This window comes from Dioscorea cayenensis, chromosome 7 (assembly GCF_009730915.1).
Source record: "Dioscorea cayenensis subsp. rotundata cultivar TDr96_F1 chromosome 7, TDr96_F1_v2_PseudoChromosome.rev07_lg8_w22 25.fasta, whole genome shotgun sequence".
Lineage (NCBI taxonomy): Eukaryota > Viridiplantae > Streptophyta > Magnoliopsida > Dioscoreales > Dioscoreaceae > Dioscorea > Dioscorea cayenensis.
In genome coordinates, this window is record NC_052477.1 from 28,583,701 (window position 1) to 28,608,365 (window position 24,665).

Below are 24,665 nucleotides of genomic sequence, written 5' to 3' on the forward strand. Positions count from 1 at the left end.
TCATAATCAATCTCAGTTATTCAACCCGATTTCTTCTTTTGCATAAAAGTTATAAGAAACACTTAAACAGAACACGTCTACATGTCTTTAAAACTAGTACAAACTTTGTCATTGTTCATAGTATTATTCACATTCCCCGGTAGCTGACATATTCTCGTGGATATTAGCACAAGCTTTGCTACTATTCATGATACTGTTCAAAATCAACCTCAATCATCCAACCCGATTTCTACTAATACCTTTACATAAAGTTATAAAAAACACTTAATCGAAACCTGTAATACCCTGAACCTTTGGATACCTATTGGAAAAATATATTGCAGAGTACATACAGCTATGTAAGAATTTTTTTCTACAGAGTAACCTTGTGGAGAAACCCTAAGTGGAAATAACAAGGACCTAAGTGTAAAAGTTTATAAAAGATTTTTTGGTTAAAGAGTAATAGAAAAAAAAAATTGATATAAAATGTTTCTGAAAACCAAGGACTGAAAGGTAAGGTGGTGGGCACCTTTTTGAAATATTGTGTTATACTTAAAGGACCATTGGATAATTTGAAAGGATCTTTTGAGAATACTATTTTATAATTCAGGGACCATTTGTGAGTTTTTCAGGGACTATTTTGTAAGAAATTATGTTTGGAGGGACTAAATGTAAATTTCGGCTGAATCATAAGATTGGAGAAAAATCTAGAGCTTGAGTGTTGTTCATCTTCTTCTCCACCATTTTGCTACAGTAACCCGAGAGTTTTTTTTTAAAAAAAAAAGAAAGAAAAGAGTGAGAGATTTGGAGAGAAATTGGAAGAGATAAAGTTTGGTATTTGCAGGGGAGAATGGATGAAGTATTATTTTAGTAAAGTATTTTTGATGATTTATTTATTTATATACTTGAATGTATGTGTGTGTGTATTTGGTGGATTTAATGAAGAAAAAAATGATGGATTTGAGTAGAAAAAAACTTGAGTATGTCATTGTAGATGATGAGTGTATGAAATTGTTTTGGAAAAACCCTCAGATTTGGGATGGAAATCGCTTGAAAATGGAGATGAGAGTTTTCGGTTTCTATGTAGCATTCATCGTAGCACCGAGATTAAAAATTTGGTTTAGTTAATTAAATTGATGATTATGATGATTAGGAGGTTAATAATAATGGTTAGATTGAAATGGGTTGAGTTAGCCAAGTTGAATTGGTTGGATCAAACCAAGTTGGATTGAATTGATTGAGTTGAATTAATTTGGTTGAGTTGGGCTTGATCAAATCGAGTTGAGATGGTTTTGGGTTTGGTTCAGTTGATTTGGGTTAAGGGTTTTTGGACTGAACCAAGTTGGTTCAAAAGGATTTTTGAATAAGAATTGAGTTGGTTCAAGCTGGTTCAGTTTGATTGAGTTTGGTTCGAGTGCAATTAAGCTTGGTTCAGTGCAATTGAGCTTGGTTCAATGGAATTGAGATTGGTTCAGATTGGTTTTAAGCGTGTTTAGTATAAATTGAGTTGGTTTAAGTGCAATTGAAAGCCAGTTGGATTATGCAAGGTCGGATTTTAACCGATTGGAGTGAGTGGGCCCAATAGAGAGTTGATTATTATTTTTTGTATTTTCTTTTGAGTTTAAATATATTATTTATTTTTTTATTATATTATTCTCATTAGGTGTTGTTCGGTCTTGGGAGGGAGTTCCAGCGTCTAGCAAGGAACCCAAGGACACCAGAGTGAGTTGGTAGTGGTTATTATTTTTAAATAATTGATTAATTATTATTATTTGAAATAATTATTTAATGGCTAGTATTTTGAAAATAATTGTTTAAGTATTTCTTTTTATCATGTTTAATTGGCGTATAATGTTGAGGTATACGATATTTATTTGCCGTTGATGTTCCTGACAATCGTATTGATACATCAATTTCGTATAATTATACGTATTTATAAATAGTATAAAAATACATGTATATGTGATTTAATTATTCGGTTCATGAATTTATTTTTGGATGGTTATATATGCTTTGATTTGGAATGATTTGTGAAATCATGTGCGTGTATTAAAATGTTTTTACCGACAATATTTGTGGATCGGTTTTCATTCCCCGGCATAGGAATGGTATTTTTATATTTGGACTTTTACCTGGTATTATGCATGTATCGTCATCGTGAATGTCCCGGATAAGGACCATGTGATATGATTTATACGATTTGTATTATCACTGCATCTACATGTTGGTTTTGGATGGTGACGGCGGCTAAGGCCCGACTCATCGCAGAAGTGGGTTCCCACCGCCGCCCTTTAGAGGTGGCGCGGTGGACTCGAGTGTTGATTTGTCCGGATCGGTGGGAGCGTAGAGCCCTCGATTGGATTATACATCGGGATCCCGAGTCACCACATGGGACCGATGGGCCAACGTCAAGGGCATCGAAGACCTTGGCGGCTCCTAACCTAGTCGCGACTGCGCTAAGTGGGGAGAGTTTTCAGTCGTGGAATTGAGAATGAATTTTTTTATATTACTTTGTTATTTTTGGGTCATGTGATGAGGCTGAGCTCACTGCTCGCTCTTAGAAGGCAGTCTCTCACAACAATTTTGGATTTTCTTAGAAAATTGATTTGATATTGATTTATGATGAGTTTATGTTTCAAAAGTTCTTTAAAGACGTATTTTGCTAGAATTCTGTTATTTTGAAAAAGTTGGAAAATTATTTGAGAAGTTGGTATTTATATACTTTATATACAATCGTATTTTTAGTATTTGAAATTATTAAGCCACTCACCGACCAACCTGAATGCTGTCAGAGTGCAGGGAGCAGGGAACCTAGATTACCCGATCGGGTTTAGAACGAGTCGAGGTTCGATCCCAGGAGCTGCAGTGGGTACCTCATTTCTTTCTTTCTTGTTATTGGTGTCATGACCTAGAGCGGTTGTACCCCCCAAATTAGAGTAATTATATTTATTGTATTTATGTATTTGAACCCGTACTTGGTGAAAAAAATTAGTAAATTGTGATTTGTAGAGTCCGCTTTTGTTTAAAACAGAGTGTCGGCTTCAGCTAAAAGGGAATTTTAACTGATGGGTGCCACATTTACCTCAGTAGAAGGGGTGGGTGTGACAAAACCCACCTACTTGCTTTTAAAACCAGTACAAATTTTTGTCACTATATATATATATATATATATATATATATATATATTATTCTTAGTACACATATATAAACATACAAATATCTATGTAATTATTATTGTATATATTTTTTAGGTGACTGTGTATATACATTTGTAAAACCAAGTAATTATTATATAATATAATTATTTATTTTTAAAAAATACATGGTATTTAAAGGGATATATGAAAAAAACTAACTATTAATTTATTAAACAAGCCATAAAATTACAGACAAACTTTTACTTATACTATTTCATTGCCAGCCGATAAGCACATATAATACTTCTATATATATCTTAAATATTAACTACATAATTGATTTTAATTAAAAATAATTTTGTATTAAAAATAATGGTACCATCATAAATTCCTTATGTAGAAATTTAATATATATATATATAATTTATTTTTACTGTAATTAATAAAACATTAATTTCTATATAAACACTTTTAAAAGATTTACATCACTTGTTAGACAAACGAAACAAAATTTACTGAGGGACATGGGTATTGTTGGATGACAAACGAAACAAAATTAACTGAGGGACATGGGTATTGTTGAAATTTTGATGGTGAAACCGCTATTAAACTATTTTCAGGTAGTGAAAAATTAAAAAAACCTATGAATCTAATTGTTTTGTTTTCCAAATTTAATATTTAGGTTCTCAATTTCAAGCTTTGATATTTATTTATCAACTTTTATTTTATTTGTTCAGTGGACTTTCCTAGGTTTCCTCAAACATCTTAATAAATATTTTATTTTAATGAGATTAAATTTCAAGACAAAAACATGGTTAAATATTCATCTATTCATGCATTTTATATTTGAGCATCATATATTTTGCATGCTAGTAAAATAAAAAGGTTAAAAAAATAATTGAGAAAATATAATAATGTAATGAGAATATAATGGTATGTCAATAAATATACATCAATGGATCAATGTATTTTCCTATTTAATTATATTTTTATAAAGAACTTATATAAAGAAATATTACCTGCTTAATTTAATGAAACTTAAAGACATATTGATATAATATATTAAAATTTAGGCTAGGATTATGTAATGTTTATAGTGTGTTAAGTAATAAAAAAATTATTATTTTGAAATATTATTTTAGTTTATATATCTAAACGAACTATTTTTTTTCATATTAGTTATCTTTCAAGTTTAAAGCATACTTCTTCATAACCTTAAAATTAAATTATCATTTTAACCCTATGCTACTATGACCATTTTAACTCTAATATATATATATATATATATATTGTATATATCATAAAAGAATAACTAACATTAGCAGCGGAAGAAAAACAAAATGAAAGCACATAAATTTATACGGAACCCTCAAATTAGATAAAATGACATGTTACTATATTGAAAATTAAATTTATTTTCCATAGCTATTTCATTGTAATAAAACTTTAAGATATGCTCTATTTAGATTACAGTTACTTTGACTTGGATTCATTCCAATTCATGACCTAACTTTGTTTTTTTAGGTTCAACCTAATTGTCTAAAATTCTTTAAATAGATCAGTCCAAATCATCTCTTACTACCACAAATCTAAAATAATACTAATAATAATTCAAAAAATTATATAAGTTGCATCGCGAGTTTTGTTTGAATTGGATAAAAGGAAGTTCATGTTAAAAACTCTAACATATACATTTTAACACATATGAAAATATCGAATTTATATGTTCTATAAAAATCATCTAAATACATAGTTTAATCAAATAGCAGTTCAATCTTATCGAGATCATAATTTAAAAGGATTCAATTCCCACAAAAATCAACAACAAACATTAAAGTTTCTTATCAACGTACTGTTTAAAAATTCCCTTATCATAAAACATGAAATCTTTGTTAATGGAGAATTTTTTTTTCTAAGGGTTTTGATAAAAGAGAAAAAGAATATTCTCAAGCCTTTTTTAAGTTTGGAAGTTAGTTTGAAAATAGACCAAAAGTTGAAAAACAAGCCATTGATAGATAAATGATAAATTGGCATGTTATTCTTGATAGTAATGCATGTCATGATCCATTTGTATTCTTTGTCTGAGAATCACTTGCAAGGAATATATAGATTAAACCACCATTAAGGCATTAACACAGGGAAGAGATAAGAGAGAAAATAATAAAACAATGAAGAAAATATATTATGCAATTTTTTATATAATTAAAACTAAATATTCTTTAATTATATAGATGTCCATATCTCAAAAAAAAAAAAAATTGTCACAATGAATTATCTCTATTTTACAAGAGATTAGAACTTTCATAGTACATTATGGAGGCGAGCAAATTAGTCTAGTTTTATGTTAGTAATTAATTTTAACAGTTTTCTTTTCTTTGGTCATTATTTAAATGGAGAACTATTTCTTATATGGTTTATAGTTTTTTTTACTATTTATCAACTATTTTTTAGTTCATTTAGCAATATATATATATATATATTACATATTATTGAAAAGAATAATGTTGTTATTATAAATATTGAATAGATTTTCTAAACTTAACAATTATCATTTATCACACCTCCTTGTGATGTTGGTGTCCTAAACAAAAAAAATTAGTGGCAATTAATGAGCTGAAAGTATATATATTAAACTAAGTTTGCAAAAACAACATTTTTCTTCCTAAAAACCTACTCATAATTAGTTTATATATGTATATATGGTAACATTTTCACTCAACTTTGTATATATCAACTTTGTATATATGAAAGTAATAACATTTACTTTGAGTAATAAGAAGGTAATTAACATCATTAAAATAAAAGTTTATTTGATAAGTATATATTAGACAAATAGAAGATACACGTATAAGGTGTATAATTTTAACTTATAATATATTCAAACTAAATTGATTTGAGAAAGACGACAAGCGCCGGAATCCAGAGACGAACACGTGGGGGAGCAGCGTTCACTACCGAACCGTGCCCTCACTTTGTACGATATGGGGATTGAACTCGGAGAGCCACGCTCGACATTCGAGACGAATATCCTACGCAAGGGACCCGATGTCAATAGACTAAATGGTTATTGGCAAATTAAATTTTTTTCATATCCATATTTATTTTATCTTAATATGTTTAGATGATAAAAGGCACAAACAAACAATACAAAAGTGGAAGTCTATATCAAGTGTGGAGTGCACACGCAAGTGAAAAAGAATAGAGCATGAATGATATATATTTATGACAAAGAGAGAACTTTGATCTTCTTGAACGTGTGGAGAGCACAAGAGATATATCTATAAAAATTTTGGAAAGCTTTTATTTTTGTTTTTGTTTATTGTTTTTATGTTTTTATTGAGTTTGGGGACCATGCATCATCATCATCATCTTCTCTTTCAAGTATTTCCTTTTCTCCCATTGTTCTCTTTATAAGGATGTGGCTCAAAAAACAATGGCTAGTTTGCTTTGAGAATGAAAGAGGCTTCTTTGTGAATGCATTATCTTCAATGGCTCTCACATCAAGGCACTTCGTTTTAGTTTTTATTTATTTATTTATTTATTTACTTATGCATGTGGATGGCGGAAACAGAACCTTTAACAATTTTAATGGAATAGGACATTTGCTCAACTTATACAATTATAGATGTGAAAAAGCAGAGATACACAAATACATACCTCCCATCATAATAATTTGAATAAATAGAATGTTAAATGTTACATGTCTAATTTCCTATCATAATAATTTGATAAAGTAGAATGTTAAATATTACATGTCTAATTTGATTTTTAAAGATCGTAAAAATTTATATTTCTAAATCTAAGTTATAAATTTCTTTAATATTAAAGTTATGTATAATAAAAAATTAGTTAAATCTAAATCTAAATTTCTTATTTTCAAATTAATCAAAATAAGATTTAAATTAACTTCGAACTTGAGACTAACTGCTGATTGAGTTGTGACTGCATCAAACTTTTATGGATATCAAAACATATTATGTAAATATATAGCGTTTTAATGTTAGAATATGAAAATTTATTAGGTGAGAAACCAAGGCATACTCTAGTGGTTTCTTATCTTGTTTGTGTTTGAAAAGATCTCGAGTTTAATGCCTCTCAAGCACAATGCAATTTAAAAAAATGCTTATCGTCAATTTATCAAAAAATAAAGTTTATTTATTTTTCATGATTTCATCTTCCAGTGTTTTAGATTTACTCTTAAAAAACCAAAGTCAATTTGTGAACATGTTTACTTAGCATATTTATATAGTTTAGAAATAAAAAATGATAATTTTTAACAAAATTAATATTTAAGTATAGTTAAATACCCATGGGGGCTTTCCTTGATACATTATACAAATTTATATAAAATAAAAAACAAATAATTACTTTTATAATATATAAAAACTAAGATTAAATTCTCCAAAACAAATAGCTACTTATTGAAAATTTTATATGAATTTTGGCATTCTTGTGTTTTTTTATCACAAATATTGATTATAACTTCAAATTTTAATATATTTAATTTGTTCTATTTATCTTCCCTTCCATCTAAATAACTAGGGGATGGTAATGGGGCGGGGAATCCCTGATCCCCACGGGGACCCGACCCGACGGGGATGGGGATTCCCCGAATCCCTCCCCCATGAGGGCGAGGACGGGCCAATCCGTCCTCGTTTCCTAAATGGGGATGGGGACGAGGAATGCCCTCCCCGCCCCGTGGGGATCCCCGACCCGATTAAAATACATATATATATATATATATATATATGTATACGTGTATATATAATTTTTTTCCAACATTAAAAAAATTCAATGGAATAGGTGATAATATAAAAAAAACTCTAATTTTTAATTTAATTGCGCTAATCACATAAACTATTTATTTTTAAACTAATAACAATTAAAAATTAGATATAAAAGCCCCTATGTTAAGTAGTTTTGATCTTATCATAATTTTATGTATATATTTATGTTGAGTTGTTTTTTATGTTCGATATGTAATAATATTTTTACAACTAGAGAATCCCCGTGAGGATCCCCGCAGGGATGAGGATGGGGATGGGGATAGAGAAGAAAATTCCCCCCGTCGGGGATGGGGAATCCCCATCCCCGCCATTGACGGGGATAGGGAGGGGGAGGGGCATCCCCGCCTCCGCCTCCGCCCCGTTACCACCCCTATAAATAACTTATTTTCTCACAAATAATAATAATAAAAAAAAAAAAATTATATTGACTCTTATCATAGAATAAAATTCTAATTTTAGAATAAGTTATTCTTGTTGGTCCATTGAGAATAAAAGAAGATAACAAGAACCTTGAAAGTCATAATTTTTTATAGTATAGACTACCTAACATTACCGAATATTGTATAATTTTAAACTTATGAAATTTCAAAGGTGGCGCCGTTCACCATAAAATGTAAGATAGTGATGCATATAAATATCTCCAATTTTTTAGAACCACAAACCAATTATAAAGCTCTTATTTCTTTTTAGAGAAAAAATAGTCCATAATGTTTTTTTCAAATAGAATTAATAGTATAGATGAAAAGTATATTCTCACTGTTTTGTTTTATTCCCAAAAAAATCAAACAATTTTAATTGGTTTAATTTAATATATATATATATATATATATATATATATATATATATATATATATATATATGTGTGTTTTGATGAAATGCGGGCATATGCCGCATATCATGTCAAAGACATGCATAAATATCCTATGCTGATGACCCGATAACAATATGTCAAGAGGTCATTTGCATATCATATTTTTTACAAATTTCAAAATTATCAAATATTTATAAACATTAAAAATGAATTTTATTTTTATATATATATATATATGACAATGTAAACAATCGTGTCATTTTACGCACATTAAACATTCAACCATGGTTTTCAGAAACAGATAAACCCTCAATCTTTCATAGAGAAAATAAATTCATCCATATTATTATGTTGATTATTGTACAATATCTAACATTTAAGATAAAAGAATATTTTTTTTAGAAAAAACAGTCTAATACATAAAACTTTTATTTTTTTTTCAGCATATAAATTTTTAATTTAATTAAGAATTTTTATTTTAATCTCCATCTCTACCAATTTTTTTAACCATAAAATCTCACCCTTCGATAGCAAGCTCACAATGGTTCACTAGATGACATATAATAGTAAAAAAATAAAAATAAAAAATAATTTGTAAAATTAAAACTTTAAACGTCTTTTTCTGCAAAATGTTTTTAATTATTTTCTATGCTAATTCAGAAATTTTATGAAGTATTAAATAATAACTTTATTTTATTTCTCAATTTTAATATATTTATACATTTAACAATATTTTTTTAAAAAACACAAAACATTCTTTTACAAGTAAAAATAATTTAGTTTTTATATATTGACTCACTTCACCCCACTTCACTAAAAAAAATAATGAAGTGGGCTTAGTTCAAAATTAACTTCAGTCAAAAGTAAGAAAAATAGTCTAATTTTTCCACTTCTAGTGATAAAAACTTCTCTTATCTCAGCACAAAATGAACATCAGAAGTGGAAAAAATCAGACCATTTTTCCTCACTTCTCTTGAAACGAACGCTCCCTAAATTCAAATAAAACTGGAGGAGCGTCTCATAATTTTCAATGAACAAATGTAATTACGAGACATATCAAGGGTATATATATAAAAAAAAACCCATGACCAAGGCGGCAACCGGTTCCTCTTTTGACTCTCTCTCTCTCTCTCTCTCTCTCTCGTTCTTCTTCAACGTAGCAAAAGAAAGAAAGAAAGAAAGAAGAGAGATAGGGATAGAGAAATCCCAAAGAAAGAGGAGAAATAGGGATAGAGAAATCCCAAATTCGGAATAAGGAATCGGAATTGGAATAGCGCGCTATTCCATCATCGCCGATCATGTGGCCCTAATCCCTTTTATGGCTCCTAATCCTCTTCAATCTCCATCTCCATCTCCCACTTCTCTTTATAACCCTAACCCTAACCCTAACCCTAACTCTCTTCATCCATCCTCAATCCCTTCTTCTTCTTCTTCTTCTCCTTCTCAATGGCCACTGATGCTTCCCCCAAATTCCGCCACCCGGAACTTCTCCCTGCCGCCACTGCTGCCACCTCTGAAAACCTTCAACTTTCCCATGATGGTCTCCTTTTCTGGCAGTATATGATTGCTGGATCTATTGCTGGTCTTGTTGAGCATACTGCTATGTTCCCTGTTGATACTCTCAAGACGAGGATGCAAGCTGGATCTTTGCCTTGTCATCTGCCTTTTGGTCTTCGCCATGCGCTTGCCTCTGTTCTCCGCCATGAAGGTTTTCTTGGTCTTTACCGTGGGATTGGCGCTATGGGTCTTGGTGCTGGCCCTGCCCATGCTGTTTACTTCTCTGTTTATGAGTTTGCTAAGCAGGCGCTCTCTAAGAATAATCCTAATAACCCCTTTGCGCATGCGGCGTCTGGGGTGCTTGCCACGGTGGCTAGCGATGCTGTGCTCACGCCGATGGATACCGTGAAGCAGCGGCTGCAGCTTGAGAGTAGTCCGTATAGAGGGGTGGGGTGATTGTGTTAGGAGAGTGATGAGAGAAGAGGGGGTGCGTGCGTTCTATGCGTCTTATCGGACGACGGTGGTGATGAATGCGCCGTTCACGGCGGTGCACTTCGCGACGTATGAGGCGGTGAAGAGAGCGTTGACGGAGGTCTCGCCTGATAGTGCTAATGATGAAACGTTGGTGGTGCATGCCACGGCTGGTGCTGCGGCAGGAGCTCTGGCAGCGGCTGTCACTACTCCTCTTGATGTGGTGAAAACCCAATTGCAGTGTCAGGTAAAGAAAAGCTCTGATTGATGCTAAAAGTTCTCTCTTTTTACTACGTAGCAGATGAAGTAGTGGTATTTGGAAACACATGCTATAGAACTCTTTATTGATGTTTGGGATTCTGTTTAAGATTGCTGTTAGGGGATGTGAAACTTCAGAGTTATGTCCACCGGTCATTCTATCAGCTACATTGAGTTAGAGAGAGTTTATGCTCTGCAAATTAGCCTACATCTGAATTTCTGGCCTCCTTTTTTTCCATCCCCACAGAAGCATCTTGTTAGCTTTAAAGTTTGGGAAAAAAAAAAGTAATTTTTATTTTCTTTTGAAGAAGAAAAGCTTCATGATAATGAGTGAAAGTGAATATTTTTTCTTTTTCTATGGTGTCCTGAATCACTAAGTATTTTGGTGACTTAGACAAGTGGATGGATTTGTTCTTTGATAGAAGATGTGGGGATATATTTTAGTAGAGGTCTTCAGGTTTTTAAGTGATGAGACTATATTCAGTGAAGCTATGCATGGATTTTCTGCATGGCAAAATTCAGTGTGAATATGAGCATGAATCCGTTGTCTGTGAAAGGTTATGCTATTTGCTTATTGCACATGCAGGGCTGTTATGCTAAACCAAAGAAGTGTTAATTTTCCATATGGAGATTCATTATCGTTGGATGTAAAATTTAAAGAAAAAAATTAGGATTGAAGGGACAATTCAGAAAGATGCAGGGGACAATGAAGACATTGAAAAGAGTGAGACTAGAGTTTGTTTAGTATTCAGTTTTTGCAAGCCAGTGCTCTGTTATGATTGACCTTCCCCATTATCCGTTAGAAGTCTCTCAAATAATGGACTCTTGCTGATGGTAGGTTGTTAGATCCTTTGTATCTTGTTGAAGAAAACAAATGATATTTGGTGGCTATTGACATGCTCTGGCTGACTGAAATTGTTGAATTGAGAAATGATAGACTTTGAAGGTAAGCATAGGATTAAGATCAACACAATTTCTATCCGGGGCTAAGATCCCTTTCATTATAACTTTTTTTGGAGAAATTAGTTAAGTTATCCTTTTGCCCTATGTTATCTTATGACTTATTTTACCCTTGGAAGTATTCTAGATTGACCCTGTTCTTGATATATACCATCATACAATAGAATAATTGGAAATAGCACTTAGGTTAGTTTTACAAGTAATTTGAAGAAGATATATACTTTTTTTATTTGATGCCAGATTAATGGTCAAAATTATGTTTAATTAATGCCGTGAAGTAAAAAATAAAGTATTCACCTAATTTCTTTTTCTTGTTGTTCTTTTTAACCTTTGTCTATCCAATCATTTTCCAAATTTTCAACAACCAGATGAAATGTTACTTTATAAGATATGGCATTCTATTGCTTTGAAGATTCAACTGACAAGTTACATTGAGAATTTTCACACATAATTTGTTCTACCAGGGTGTCTGTGGTTGTGACCGATTCTCTACCAGCTCAATTTGGGATTTAATACGAACAATAAGAAGGCGTGACGGCTATACCGGACTTATGAGAGGATGGAAGCCCAGGATGCTCTTTCACGCCCCGGCCGCTGCTATTTGCTGGTCAACTTACGAAGCTTCGAAGTCTTTTTTCCAACGACTCAATAATACGAAGAATCCCTCTTGAATCAGCATATGCAATACGTAATTTTTCTTCTTCCTTTTTTTACTCTGGTTTTCTCCTGATATGAAGTGACACATTTATGTCATCCTTCCTTCTCTGTTAATGAGAACAAGCATCATTCTCTTTTGAGGATGCTTTTGTACCCTTATAAATGATCCATGAAAACATCTGCTCAGAAGGATATGTATTTGTATCATTCTTCTGTGTTCACTTCAGGAGTTTTACTGTGTTACATTTTATGAAATTTACCCCTTTTTAGTGTGTACCCAGTTCTCGCTAGTTCTCTTTTTTTTTTTTTTTAATTAAAAAGAAGGTAAATTTCCATCACTATAATAATTATTTGCAGGCCCAAAAAAATAAATGAAATAGAATTTTCTTATTTAATTTGTTTAAATATTTCAAGATTTTTGGCAATTGACTGATATAATGAGTGTTAGATTAGTGGGTTGAATATTTTTTTAAAATCCAAATTGGAACCAGACATTAACTGTGAAATGATATAACATTCAAGAATCTGGGCCAGCTACATAATTTAATAAATAATAAAAGTGCACTTAACCCTGCAGTATAAAGTTCCCTTCACATAGGATGAGACTTGAATTTGATTCCCTCATAGAGGGAAGAGTGAGAGTCCCTAATAATATTCTTTTCAATAATATTCTTTGACCGAAAAGATTCATCAATGTGCTGGGCATATGTGGCCAAAAACCTTGTAATTGTATGGAACCATGGTTTACAAGCACATTAATTACCATGGTAATCTTTTTGAAAAGTTCTTTATGAGGGTTAATAGTTATAAATTTCTACCCTTGAAAAGGCTTCTGATGGTTCCAAAACATCAGCTGAACTCACCACTTGGCCCACAATCACAGTAATATCATCTGGTTTACCACCTGATTAATCAAAGGACATCAAAAATTAAAGCAAAGTTCCAATTCAACAAAGATTGATTGAAAATAATAAGAAGTAGGAGTTCAGTATGTGAGCCATACCGATAAGTTTCTTTCCGAGTATTTTCTTCCAGAACGGCACATCAAAGTCCCTGTTTATTTACGTTAAATTGGAGAAACAAAATGTCAGATCTGAAGCACATATCCATTTAGAATGCCATTTCATGCTTGTGCTCTGATACTGAAAGGGAAATCGACAAAGATATAATGCGATTCTGAAGGGAAGAAATAAAGGAGCCTTATTTTGTACCTTGTTTCTGGCTTCGAGGGAGTAGGGTGAATCGAAGTTAGCATCCATTGAATGATTGCATGCAAGATCAGCTAATGCCTTTTGCTGCATTGAAGCATCAAATTGTTTATCAGAAGAAAGCGACAGCTTTGATTACTAGAATGATGGGAGAGGGTAACCGGGAAACTTACCGGCTTCTACTGCAGTGTTGAATCTGGATATTGTGGAAACAATTTCATGATCGAAGACATTATCAAAAAGGCCATCTGAGCCAACAACGATCATATCTCCTTCCAGTAAATCCACATTGGAAACCTAGGCAGGAAAGTTTCAAATGGTACTACCACTAGAGACTGAGTGTTATGCATTCAGATTTAAATTCATGCAAGCTAAGAGGTTAGAATAGAAAGGTCAGTAGGGATTGCAGTTGAATTTTATTTATTGAAAAGCTGGTCAGGTAAATACTGAAGAATAACAAGAAAATTAGCTCATCTCACATTGGTGGGAAAATTTGCAGAGTATTCATTGAGAGGAAGACAAAAACATAATCAAGAAGACTTGTCCAAATAACTGAGCACATGTTAGAAAATATATGCTGAAAAATTAGGTTTTCAAGTTAAGATCTTGTCATGAAAACACAATAAACCTTTCATAAATCAAATGATAGGGAGAAAAAAATACTAGAGAACACAATAAAAAAAAATTGAATGAAGGTATCCTCCCCGGTAGAAAGTCACCCTGACATGATAAGACACATAGGTGCTGAAGGTGAGGTTCTTTGTTCTTTGCAAGACCAATTATATTGAATGAGTCATACTGAAGTTGCTGTGGATGGGCCATTACAGTTTCTTTCAAGAGAAAATGCAAGTTTCATGGTTTGGTTTGAGGAAGCTAAAATACTTCAAATGAGACATTGCTTCTGACTTTAAAATGGTCGGTCATATATATTGTTTGAAAAATACTTGCTTGATCTATTATAAGGTGAAATGAGTTGAGAAAAATCAGGAAAATAGCTGGTTGTCATATAAAACCAAATCCAATTATAAATCAAATCTAAGCTCAAGAAGACAAGTGCTGGTGGACATAAATTATAGAAGAAATGGATAGAATGAACATGGTGCATACTGCATACCACTGCATCTCTGTAAGTCTGTCCAATTATCTGAGAGCTTAACTGGTAGGGGCAATCAAAATAGTGTTCTTGTGGTGTGGTAGAGAAAATCACATCGCCTGTTAAATGTCGATGAAAGATGTATGAAACGAAATGAAATGAAAAACTAAACATCCATGAAAAGGAAATCAAACAGGAATGTCCACAAAACCTTTCCGGAGAACACGGAGTCCACAATCTCCAACATTTGCAAGTTTTAAAGTCCCATTCTTCTCCAGCATAGCAACAATGCTATTCAGACAGAAGATCATAAGAAAAGTTAATAACTGACAAACTTTTCTCAGCTTTGTAAATTAAACAAGAAATAATATGATAGAACTAAGTGTTTCTAAAGATCAGGATAGAACTTACGCAGTAGCTGACCCTATGGAAGAAGTTGCAGCATGTGCCTTCCCCAAGAGAATTTGGGGATTGTAATTGACCTGCCAAGATGCACATTGCATATGCACCTCATTGACATCTGGATAAGGATTGACTTATAAAGAGCCAAATTCATAAGAAATGGTAGGTAAATAAAACATATGCAGTCATGTATTCTCCAAAATCTGTTAAAAGGAAATACAAGCATGATTGCCCCATATTATGTGTGCTTATCATACATACAAATATATTTGGCCCAGATCAGTTATGATCAATTTTCTTTTGTGACATCCATCACATCAACATTATGATTTGAGTGTAAGTGAGAGTGATAGATTAAATTGTTATTTCTACCCACAAACACAAAATAAGTTTTGATCCATAGAAATCTCCATGATTGTTTTGTACACAAAATCAAGGGCACTTGTTGCTTCAAGCATACCTTCCTTATTGAAATTTAGATAAATGGAAGCTCAACCGCATCTCAGTAAATATTGTAAAGCTTCCATGGTACCACATGGTGCTTTCTTCTAAGCAAGAAAGTTCTTGAACAATCAAAAGTAGTCTCCATGTAAAATAGTAAAACACCTTAAAAAAGTTTTATAGGTGATGCTTATTATAGGTAAAGAGAAGCGGTAAGAGCTTAAAGTAGACGATACTAATAAAAGTAACATGGACTAGAGAAAAATTGAATTTTGATGCTTTAACCTGTTAAAATCTCAAGTAGAATTACCTCATGATCCATGACTAGACATGAAGCATTGGCCATTAATTCCTGAGAAAATAGTGCAGGATTGACATTTCGGACTGCCCATCTGTCAATCAACGAAAGAAGTACTAGAGGGATAGAACTTCAGTTACTCTTATAGTGGAAAAAACACAAGTATGGAAAAGCAATTGATACAATGGGAAATGGTTTATACCCTGAAACACCATCAGCAATGGCAAAAACTCCACCATTGTAATTGCTCACAAAGAAAGCATCCTCACCACCTTTATCAGCCTAGAAATAATTTAACACAAAGAAAACCCAGACAAAAAACAAGAACTGAGATGTTCAATTACTTCATGTCCCATATCCAACAAAAGCAAATGAATGAAAGAAAATGAGTAATTGGCAAACAAACAGATAATAAGAAAGCAAAAGGAAAGAAAATTAAACTACCTTACTTGGATGTGGAATGAGATGAGTTCCAAAAGAGATAGATACCTCCGACCTATGATGACGATGAAAACAGTCAATTAATCCAGTGGTTAGACAACTCCAAAAATTACAATCAACAAACGCAAAAGCATCTAATGAATGAATGCTTCTGATGTATCTTAATCATTAACATTTCAAGTCTTTAGCTAGCAAGTATTCTATATGAACGGATCTCTACTGAAACCAAAAAGGTAGATAATAACTTTTCCACAGCCAAAATCAGACAAAGGACCTTGTCTTTACTAGAGACTTGGGCAAACATGCATCTCATCATCCTTTTGTAATCAATATGAATCATATATCTCTACTTCCCATGAAGCACTCTCTGATTTCATTGACCTAAAAATGAATTTGACCAGCGACAAGCACAACATATACAAACTTCTACCATTTTCATCCCATAAAGTTATAAACGACATCAACATGAATACACCTAATCACAAACACTTCCGTCTAGAAGCAAACTCCTTCTAAATCAACAGCAAGAGTGTAAAAAAAACCATACAAAACTTCCAAAAAAGCTCAAAAATTTCCCTGATAACTACCAATCCATGGATATGCAAACTAATATCAACAGCAAGCGGTAATAAATAAAAATAAAATTAAGCACGCACACATAGACACACAAACTTCCATAAAAATCTCAAAACTTTCCTTGATAACTACGAATTCATTAAAAAAGCAAAGTGATTACAAGAGATGACACAGATTCAGCTCACCTTATCTGATGGCTTGAAGCCGAAGCGGAACAACTTCTCTTAGAAATGGCACACCTTCTCAACGCAATGGGAGGACGAGCAGGAGAACAATGAAGAAGAAATCGACAACATTGAGGCATGCTTAGCCTCATCATCGCCTTCACCATTGCTCCAAGCTCCAACCTCTCTCTCTCTCTCTCTCGCGTTCTTGAGCTTGTTCGCTGGTAATAAAAAGGCCACGTCCAAACGGATCTTTTGCGGATCCACAAAAGATCCGGATCCGAATCCAAACCCGAAAATCCGAATACATTAAATCCTAATTAAAAATTTAATACTTGGATTAATAAACAATAATCAGTATTAAACTTTTCCAAGATCCAAATCATCAGGTACTCTTCTTCTTCTTCTTCTTCTTCTTCTTCTTCGCGTCGTCTTCTCCGATGGCGGCGACCTCCAATGGCTATCATCAAGGTAAGATTTCTCCTTTTTCCTTGATTCCTTTCGATGGTCCCAGATCACCCACCCTTGTGCCTCCGCAGACTCCGATGTCGACTCAGATGGTAGTGTCGATGATGCCTACTACCATCCTATCTCCGCTGACTCTGACGATGGCGGAGATCTTGAGAATGAATACCCATCCTCTTCCGTCTTGCAAACTAATGCCCCTGATCCCAACAATGGATATCTAGACGGTAGCGATCTATTGCATCATTACGCCCAGAGTGGAGTTGCGGGTTTGGACTTGAATGGAGGAGGAGATGGGGAATCGGATGAAGAGGAGGAGATGGATAGGGAGAGGGAGGCGTCGATCTCGAGGGCGTTCCGGGAGGATGAGAGCCGGAGGAGTGCTCCTCTGACGGAGGAGAACGCGGCGAGGGTACTGGAGGCGATGAGAGGGGTGGTGTTCCCGGGGGTGGTTCCGAATTGGGCTGGTGAGATTGCTGAGGAACGGTGGGTGGATCAGCTCCGGCAACTGCGAGGTGAACCAGCTCCCTAGAAGTTCATATTATGATTTTTTTTTTTCTTTTTTTGAATTTTCTGGCGTGCTTTGTTGTTGATGATGGTTTGCTTTTCTGGGAATGGGCGCAAGTTAGTAGCTTTTCATCATTTATGGATGCTGCATGGTGGATTTCAATTTGATTGGAAGATGTAAACATCATCATGTTTTGTTATATTTGACAATTGGTAGTGATCCAACGCAATGTTTACATGTTTGTTGAAATCTTGTGATACAGTATTGAGCAACACTCTGAGTTAGGTGTTATTGAATCATATCTTGTTCTTGTTTCTACTTAGTATCCTTCTATGTAAGGTTGCAAATTCTCTGAAATCTTGTGATGCAAGTGTTTGTGCACTGATCTTGATTTGGTGTTGTGAATCATTTGTAGTTCCTTTTACCAATTAGTACCACTCAAGGCGAGGTTGCATGTTTTCTGAAATCTTATGATACAAGTGTTGCGCAATGAGCTTGATTAGGTCATTAGGTGTTATGAACCATACCTTGCTTTTACCCAAGTAGTATCATTCAAAGTAAGGTTGCCTGTTTGCTGACATCTTGTGATGTAAGTGCCGTGCAGTAATCTTGAGTAAGTGTTGTAAATCATACCTTATTCCTTTTACCATCATTCATGCAAGGTTACATTTTGCTTAACTCCCATGACATCAGTGTTGCAATTACCTCACTTAGGTAGTGTGAATCTTGTTGTGTCCTTATTAACAATTGTGACGGTTCAGTTTAAGGTCTTGGGTATTGATAAAATATGAAGTCCAACTAGGATTTTTCAACATTCTGGAAGAAAAAAATTTGGTTTGTATGTTTACAATATCGGGTGTTTTTAATGTTTGACATCAGGGGTGTAAAAGGAGTTCAGCAATGAGATGAGCAAGTGAGATTTGTGTAAATTACATAACTGAAATTTCCCACAGATTTCGAGTCCAACCCTACTTGTGTACTGAGAACCATTGATCTTCACTTTTTTATCTAAGTCATAGCTAAAATTATTTCTATGATTAATTTTCAGTTTTGTTTATATACAAAGCATACAAATGGTTGAGCATATAATAAATTCAGTTTGCTTATAATGTTCCATTGCAGTGTTCTTTTGTTAGATGCATACACACAACTTTCGTTGATCCTGAATTCTAAATGAAGAAGGTATTTATGGAATGCAGATTAAATGCATACATTAGAATCAAACCTTTCAGTTCCTGTTTCAACATTTGCTTCTTCCTCTGCAATTAGAATAAAAAATTTCACATAAAGCTAGTCACTCCAAGAAGTTCAAACCATAAATCTTATGACCTTCATACATAAACTGGTGTTTTGGTTGTATGTTGTTTACTTTGGCTACATCATAAGATCAACGTATGATGATAAAATATTTTCATTAAAGTTTTCTGTTAAATGTTAAACATCAAAGTTGATATTTTATGGAGCATACAATCAAATACTAATTTCTGGAAGTATAGTTTAAAAAACCAATTCTTTAAAGGAATGCGCAAATTTCTGCTAAAAAGATTATTTATGCATACCAATGGTGGAATTTACCTAAAGGTTCATACTAAAGTTAATGATTGTCAATGTCTTAATTTTTTAGATTACTGGTTGGCACTTAAAATGAAACCACCCAAAGTGATTGATGTTCTCCATGGAGAATACTGAGTTCTCATAAGATGCATTTGCCAAATTTTTACATCTAAATTTACAGCATTAGCTAGAAAGTTTCCATTCAATGTAGACTCCTGGATTTGAAAACACCTCATAACTGCAGATGAAGTTAAATTTGGGTAAATTACACAGATGAAAGTTGATTCACAAGCAAATTTTAGGATGGGCATGATAACTTTTTTAGCATCTAAAATCCATGAGAGCTATTAGTAAATTCAATAGATTGGCTTAAGCAATGCTTCCAATCCTTCCAATCAACCAAAGGGTTATTAAAGCCTCAACATAGAAGCCTCGATTAGTACTCATCCATGGAGTGAATGAGTAGCAGCAAGAGCAAAAAAGAGGGACATGTAACAGAGGATTGCTGCCTTGTGAACATGTCTGCAAAAAATGAATTCTTGATTGAAAAAAGCAGAATATCAACATAAATCACTGTTTCATTAATGAGAAGTAAACATTTCTTCATTATTTTAATTTCAGTATCATTTTTTACTATAAAAATTTAGTTCACAAAATAGTTTAAATCATAAGGTGTGTGTGCCTTATTTAGCTATGTGCGTTACAATGTAAAGTAGAACTGAGATTTAGCACACATGCATCAATATAGTAAGATGACAGTCATTACAAAGCTCATACCTGGCCTTAGTTCCTCCTTGTAAGTATTAATTTCAGTCTCTTGGACTGTAGCACCAACTTCACGTAAATCCAATCATTAACCCTGTCTATGGATTGGAAATAAGATATTCTTCTTGATTTTTTGATCATGATGAACGAAATGAACATCCAAAAGCCAACAATGAATCCTGATGCAAGGCCTATATAAAGCCACAAGTTATCAAACCATTCTCGGTTTCCATCTTGATGTCCTCCATCTAAAGACCCAAGAGAAGGAGTCTCATTAGTGCAATCACTTAGAGGAAATCCACAAAGACCATCATTGTAAAAGAAACCCGATGCATCTAAAGTCTGAAGTTGATTGCCTGATGGAATTTTCCCTGACAACTTATTGTGTGACAAGTTCAGATGACTGAGAAAATTCAGAGCAGATATGCTTGGAGGAATGACACCAGAAAAGTTATTGATTGATAGGTCAAGTGACTCCAGTTGTTCCATGTCACTGATGCTTTCTGGTATCTTTCCAGTGAAAAGGTTGTGAGAAAGATTCAAGAAATGCAACCCATGCAGTTTGGTCAGTTCTTCAGGCAACTCACAGGAAAGCTTGTTCTTTGATAAGTCTATCATTGTGACTAGTGATAGAACCATGGAGTAATCCATTTGTAGGCCCTTTGCATTTATCAAGAGAGATTCCAAGTGCATAAATGTATTGGTCCATGAAATTGGTCCTGAGAAAGCCTTACCTCTACTTGTAAGGAAGAACAAAGACCACCATTTGTTGTAATTTGTGACTACCATGGCTTTGAAATCTCCAAAAGAATGAGGAATGCAACCTGATAGGTTGTTGTGTGCAAGGTCGAGGATTTGAAGAGAAGAGAGTTTTGATAATTGCTTTGGGATGACGCCTTCAAATAAATTTGATCTCAAGCAAAGCACTATTAAAGATGAAAGGCTATCTCCGATCCACGTTGGTATGCTACCTGAGAGTTTGTTTTCACCAATGTCAAGAATGACCAACTTGTTGGCCATTTTCAAGGACAAGGGGAGATTTCCAGAGAAGCCATTGTTCCTCAAATGTAAGGATCGGAGATTGGTAAAAGACACAAGGCCATCTGGAATTTTGCCAACAAAATTATTGTCAGATAAATCAATAATTTCCAATGCTGATGTTAAATTCCTGCAATTGGGAAGTTCTCCAGACATATCATTATTAGACACATCAAACAACGTCATGCTAGTAAGGTTACAGAAGAACGATGGAATGTTGCCACTGATATGATTATCGGATAAAGAGAAAACTTGAATGAGTGTAGCAGCTGCAAAGTAAGAAGGAATAGACCCAGAGAATGAGTTGTTACTGAGATCGATGACAAACAATGCAGTGGGATCAAGCTCAGGTAATGGGCCTTCAAATTTGTTTGAACTCAAATCAATGATATTGAAACGGTGATTTTTCAAAGAAGTTGGTAGCCTCCCCTCCAAATTGTTATTTGATAGATTCAGAAAAAACCCAGGAAAGTTACTTAGATTCCAAAACCATCCAGGGATATTACCTGAAACTCCAGCATTTGATAAGCAAAGAAGATTCAATCGCATTTGAGTTTTAAGCCAAGTGGGAAAAGTGGGGCCTACTTTGCAAGAAGTCATGGCGATGAAAATGCATTCAAAAGGAGGCTTCCAATTCTCACTTATATTCAATTGCAACGAGTTGTAGGAGAAGTGCAATACTTCCAAGTTTACTAGATTAGCAAAATGAGATTCAGTTAAGACACCCACCAAAGAATTTGCAGCAAGATGCAGTGCATTCAGTTTAGATAATTGGCCTATGCGCTCTGGAATTGTTCCATTCAGCTTGTTGCCCAGCAGACTCAATATTTTGAGACCCTCTCTACTTTTTGAAGCAGAACCATTCTTGTTCTCCCTGCATTTAGACAATCCATCCACAAGATCATCAATGCCTCCACTGATAGAATTTCTAGCAAAATTCAAGCACTGCAACTTGCATAAGTTTCCCATGCCTTTTGGCAATGTTCCATTGATGTTGTTATTGGATAAATCAAGCTCCCCCAAGCTAGAGAGCTTGCCTATAGATTCTGGTAATCCCCCCGTGATGCCATTGCCCTGCATTTTGAACTGCTGCAATTGGCTAAGATTTCCAAGACTCTCCGGTAACTTTCTACTTATCGAATTTTCGGACAAATCTAGAAACTGAAGGCGAACAAGATTCCCTATAGCTTCGGGCAATTTGCCACTGAGATTGTTACCTCCAGACCCATCAAAATGTTGCAAAAGTGTGAGATTGCCGAAGGATTCAGGAATTGCTCCAGTGATCATATTCATTGAAAAATCCAAGTATTGCAGGCTTTGTAGATCACCAATGCTTGCAGGCATCCATCCCTGAACTTGGTTACTGGACAAATTAAACTTCTGCAACTTCTGCAGCCTCCCTATGCTCTTGGGCAACTTTCCAATCCTATTATAAGACAAATCAAAGTGCAATAAATTCGTAAGATTGCTCAGAGATTCTGGAATGCTTCCATTGAGTTCATTTTGTGACAAATCAAGTCTCTCCAAGCTACCAAGATTTCCCAAGGACTCTGGAAATGCTCCACCAAGATGGTTCTCTGATAAGCTCAAGACTCTCAAGCCACTCAAGCTACCAATAATGACAGGTAACTTGCCATAGAGAAAACAAGCAGAAAGATCAAGATAAACAAGGCTAGTGAGATTGAACAACCATTGAGGCAGAGTGATGTGCAGGTCATGATTCTGAGAGAGATCAAGCACGCGAAGAGATGTGAAGTTGAGATGACGAAGCAGAGTAGCATCATGAATATCAGTAGGTTGGAGTTGAGCATCAGAGAGTTTCAAAACAAGTAGAGAAGGGAGCATATTAATGTCATGAAGCCAACCATGGACTTTTGAGAGGTCCACACCACTCATGTCAAGATGCTGTAAAGAACTCATTCCAGAGAGCCAGTGGAGGCCATTAGCTTGTAGAATAGGCAAATAACTTGAGCTAAGATCAAGATATTGCAAGCATGATAGGTTTCCAAAGGCATAAGGAATGATTCCAATGAATCCTGTATTAGTGAGGTTAAGGTATTCAAGGTTGGCAAGAGAACCAATGAAGTCTGGGATGTGGGAGTCATTGAAATTATTTAGGCTCAAATCCAAGTGCTTTAAATGGTGAAGTTGAATCAGAGAAGAGTTCAACTTACTTGCTGGCGCGGAATAATCATAATAGCGATCAGAAGGGTACTGGTGGAGATCAAGTTTGATGACATGCTTGGATTCATGGTTGCAGCTCACTCCTTTCCATGTGCAATAGTCATGGCCAGTCCAAGAAGAGAAAAACAAGTTTTGGTTGTTACTCTGCTGAATGCTTGCTTTGATGCTGAGAAGGGCTATCCTTTCAGTTTCAATTGAGCTTATACTTTGGACATAACAAGGAGGTAATGCTGAGATAACAAGGATAACAAACGAAAAAAACAATGAGTGATAAGCCATGAGATCAAAGAGATGAGCTCCACGCAAGTGTCTTCGGAGAAGTGAATTGGTAATGCACGCTATATGTAAGCAGATTTAATAAATAGGGAACAAGGATAGGTTGATTTGTTGACTTGACTCATTCTTCATGTTCTCTAGAAATTTTAATAAAAGTCAGTAAAATTTTATAAAAATTTGCTGGGTATTTGTGATGAGAAGTGTATCTTGCATTAATGAGAGGCTATGGTGATTGGGGATATGCCTTTTGGCGTGTTGGAGATGTCTAATTCCTGAGTGAACGGTGGGCTTGACGACGTTTATGCTGGTGGTGTATGTAACTATCTATTTCATTTTTAAGAAATTTGGTGATCTGTTTAACACGGCAAATGCATAGAGACTCCTAATTTCATGTCTAATTTTATAATTTCAAACTTCTTGATGGTATATGTGGAAATCTTTCATCTAAAAATCTAAACTTCAAGTCGGCTTGAAATTAATTTCCGTGGACACCCACTTCATGATAATTGATTAGTTGACTTGATGATGTTTATCCAATTGAGTCAATTCAGGTTCACCCAGTCATGATAGAAACCATTGCATTGTTTGACAAAGATCTCTATATGAATTTCTTAGAAGTTTGAACATCAGTTCAGCCTATTCAACTGATCACCATGAGTTCAAATTGCATGTGTTTTGATTTAATGGTGTTACCT

At 34.1% G+C, this 24,665-nt stretch overlaps 4 protein-coding genes across 4 annotated transcripts; 2 read left to right on the forward strand and 2 right to left on the reverse strand.

Moving 5' to 3' along the window:
• Positions 1 to 9,858: 9,858 nt before the first annotated feature.
• LOC120265765 (mitoferrin-like) lies at positions 9,859 to 12,792 on the forward strand. Its single transcript, XM_039273728.1, is given in 3 exon segments — positions 9,859 to 10,661; positions 10,663 to 10,929; positions 12,365 to 12,792. Coding segments are annotated over 3 exon segments (975 nt in total). The 5' UTR covers positions 9,859 to 10,160; the 3' UTR covers positions 12,572 to 12,792.
• Positions 12,793 to 13,114: 322 nt separating this feature from the next.
• Positions 13,115 to 17,399, reverse strand: LOC120265711 (probable protein phosphatase 2C 26). Its single transcript, XM_039273661.1, has 11 exons — positions 17,202 to 17,399; positions 16,444 to 16,495; positions 16,202 to 16,281; positions 16,012 to 16,093; positions 15,270 to 15,340; positions 15,070 to 15,149; positions 14,880 to 14,977; positions 13,927 to 14,062; positions 13,770 to 13,839; positions 13,561 to 13,610; positions 13,115 to 13,461 (listed from the first exon to the last, which is right to left on the reverse strand). Exons 1-11 carry the CDS (start codon positions 17,345 to 17,347, stop codon positions 13,355 to 13,357), a joined length of 972 nt encoding a protein of 323 aa, XP_039129595.1. The 5' UTR covers positions 17,348 to 17,399; the 3' UTR covers positions 13,115 to 13,354.
• Positions 17,400 to 17,540: 141 nt separating this feature from the next.
• Positions 17,541 to 18,452, forward strand: LOC120265710. The gene is made up of 2 exons (XM_039273660.1): positions 17,541 to 17,651; positions 17,720 to 18,452. The coding sequence occupies exons 1-2, from the start codon at positions 17,621 to 17,623 to the stop codon at positions 18,175 to 18,177; spliced, it is 489 nt and encodes a 162-aa protein (XP_039129594.1). The 5' UTR covers positions 17,541 to 17,620; the 3' UTR covers positions 18,178 to 18,452.
• Positions 18,453 to 19,777: 1,325 nt separating this feature from the next.
• LOC120265304 (receptor-like protein EIX1) lies at positions 19,778 to 23,973 on the reverse strand. The gene is made up of 2 exons (XM_039273175.1): positions 20,485 to 23,973; positions 19,778 to 20,229 (listed from the first exon to the last, which is right to left on the reverse strand). The coding sequence occupies exon 1, from the start codon at positions 23,971 to 23,973 to the stop codon at positions 20,491 to 20,493; it is 3,483 nt and encodes a 1,160-aa protein (XP_039129109.1). The 3' UTR covers positions 19,778 to 20,229; positions 20,485 to 20,490.
• Positions 23,974 to 24,665: the final 692 nt, after the last annotated feature.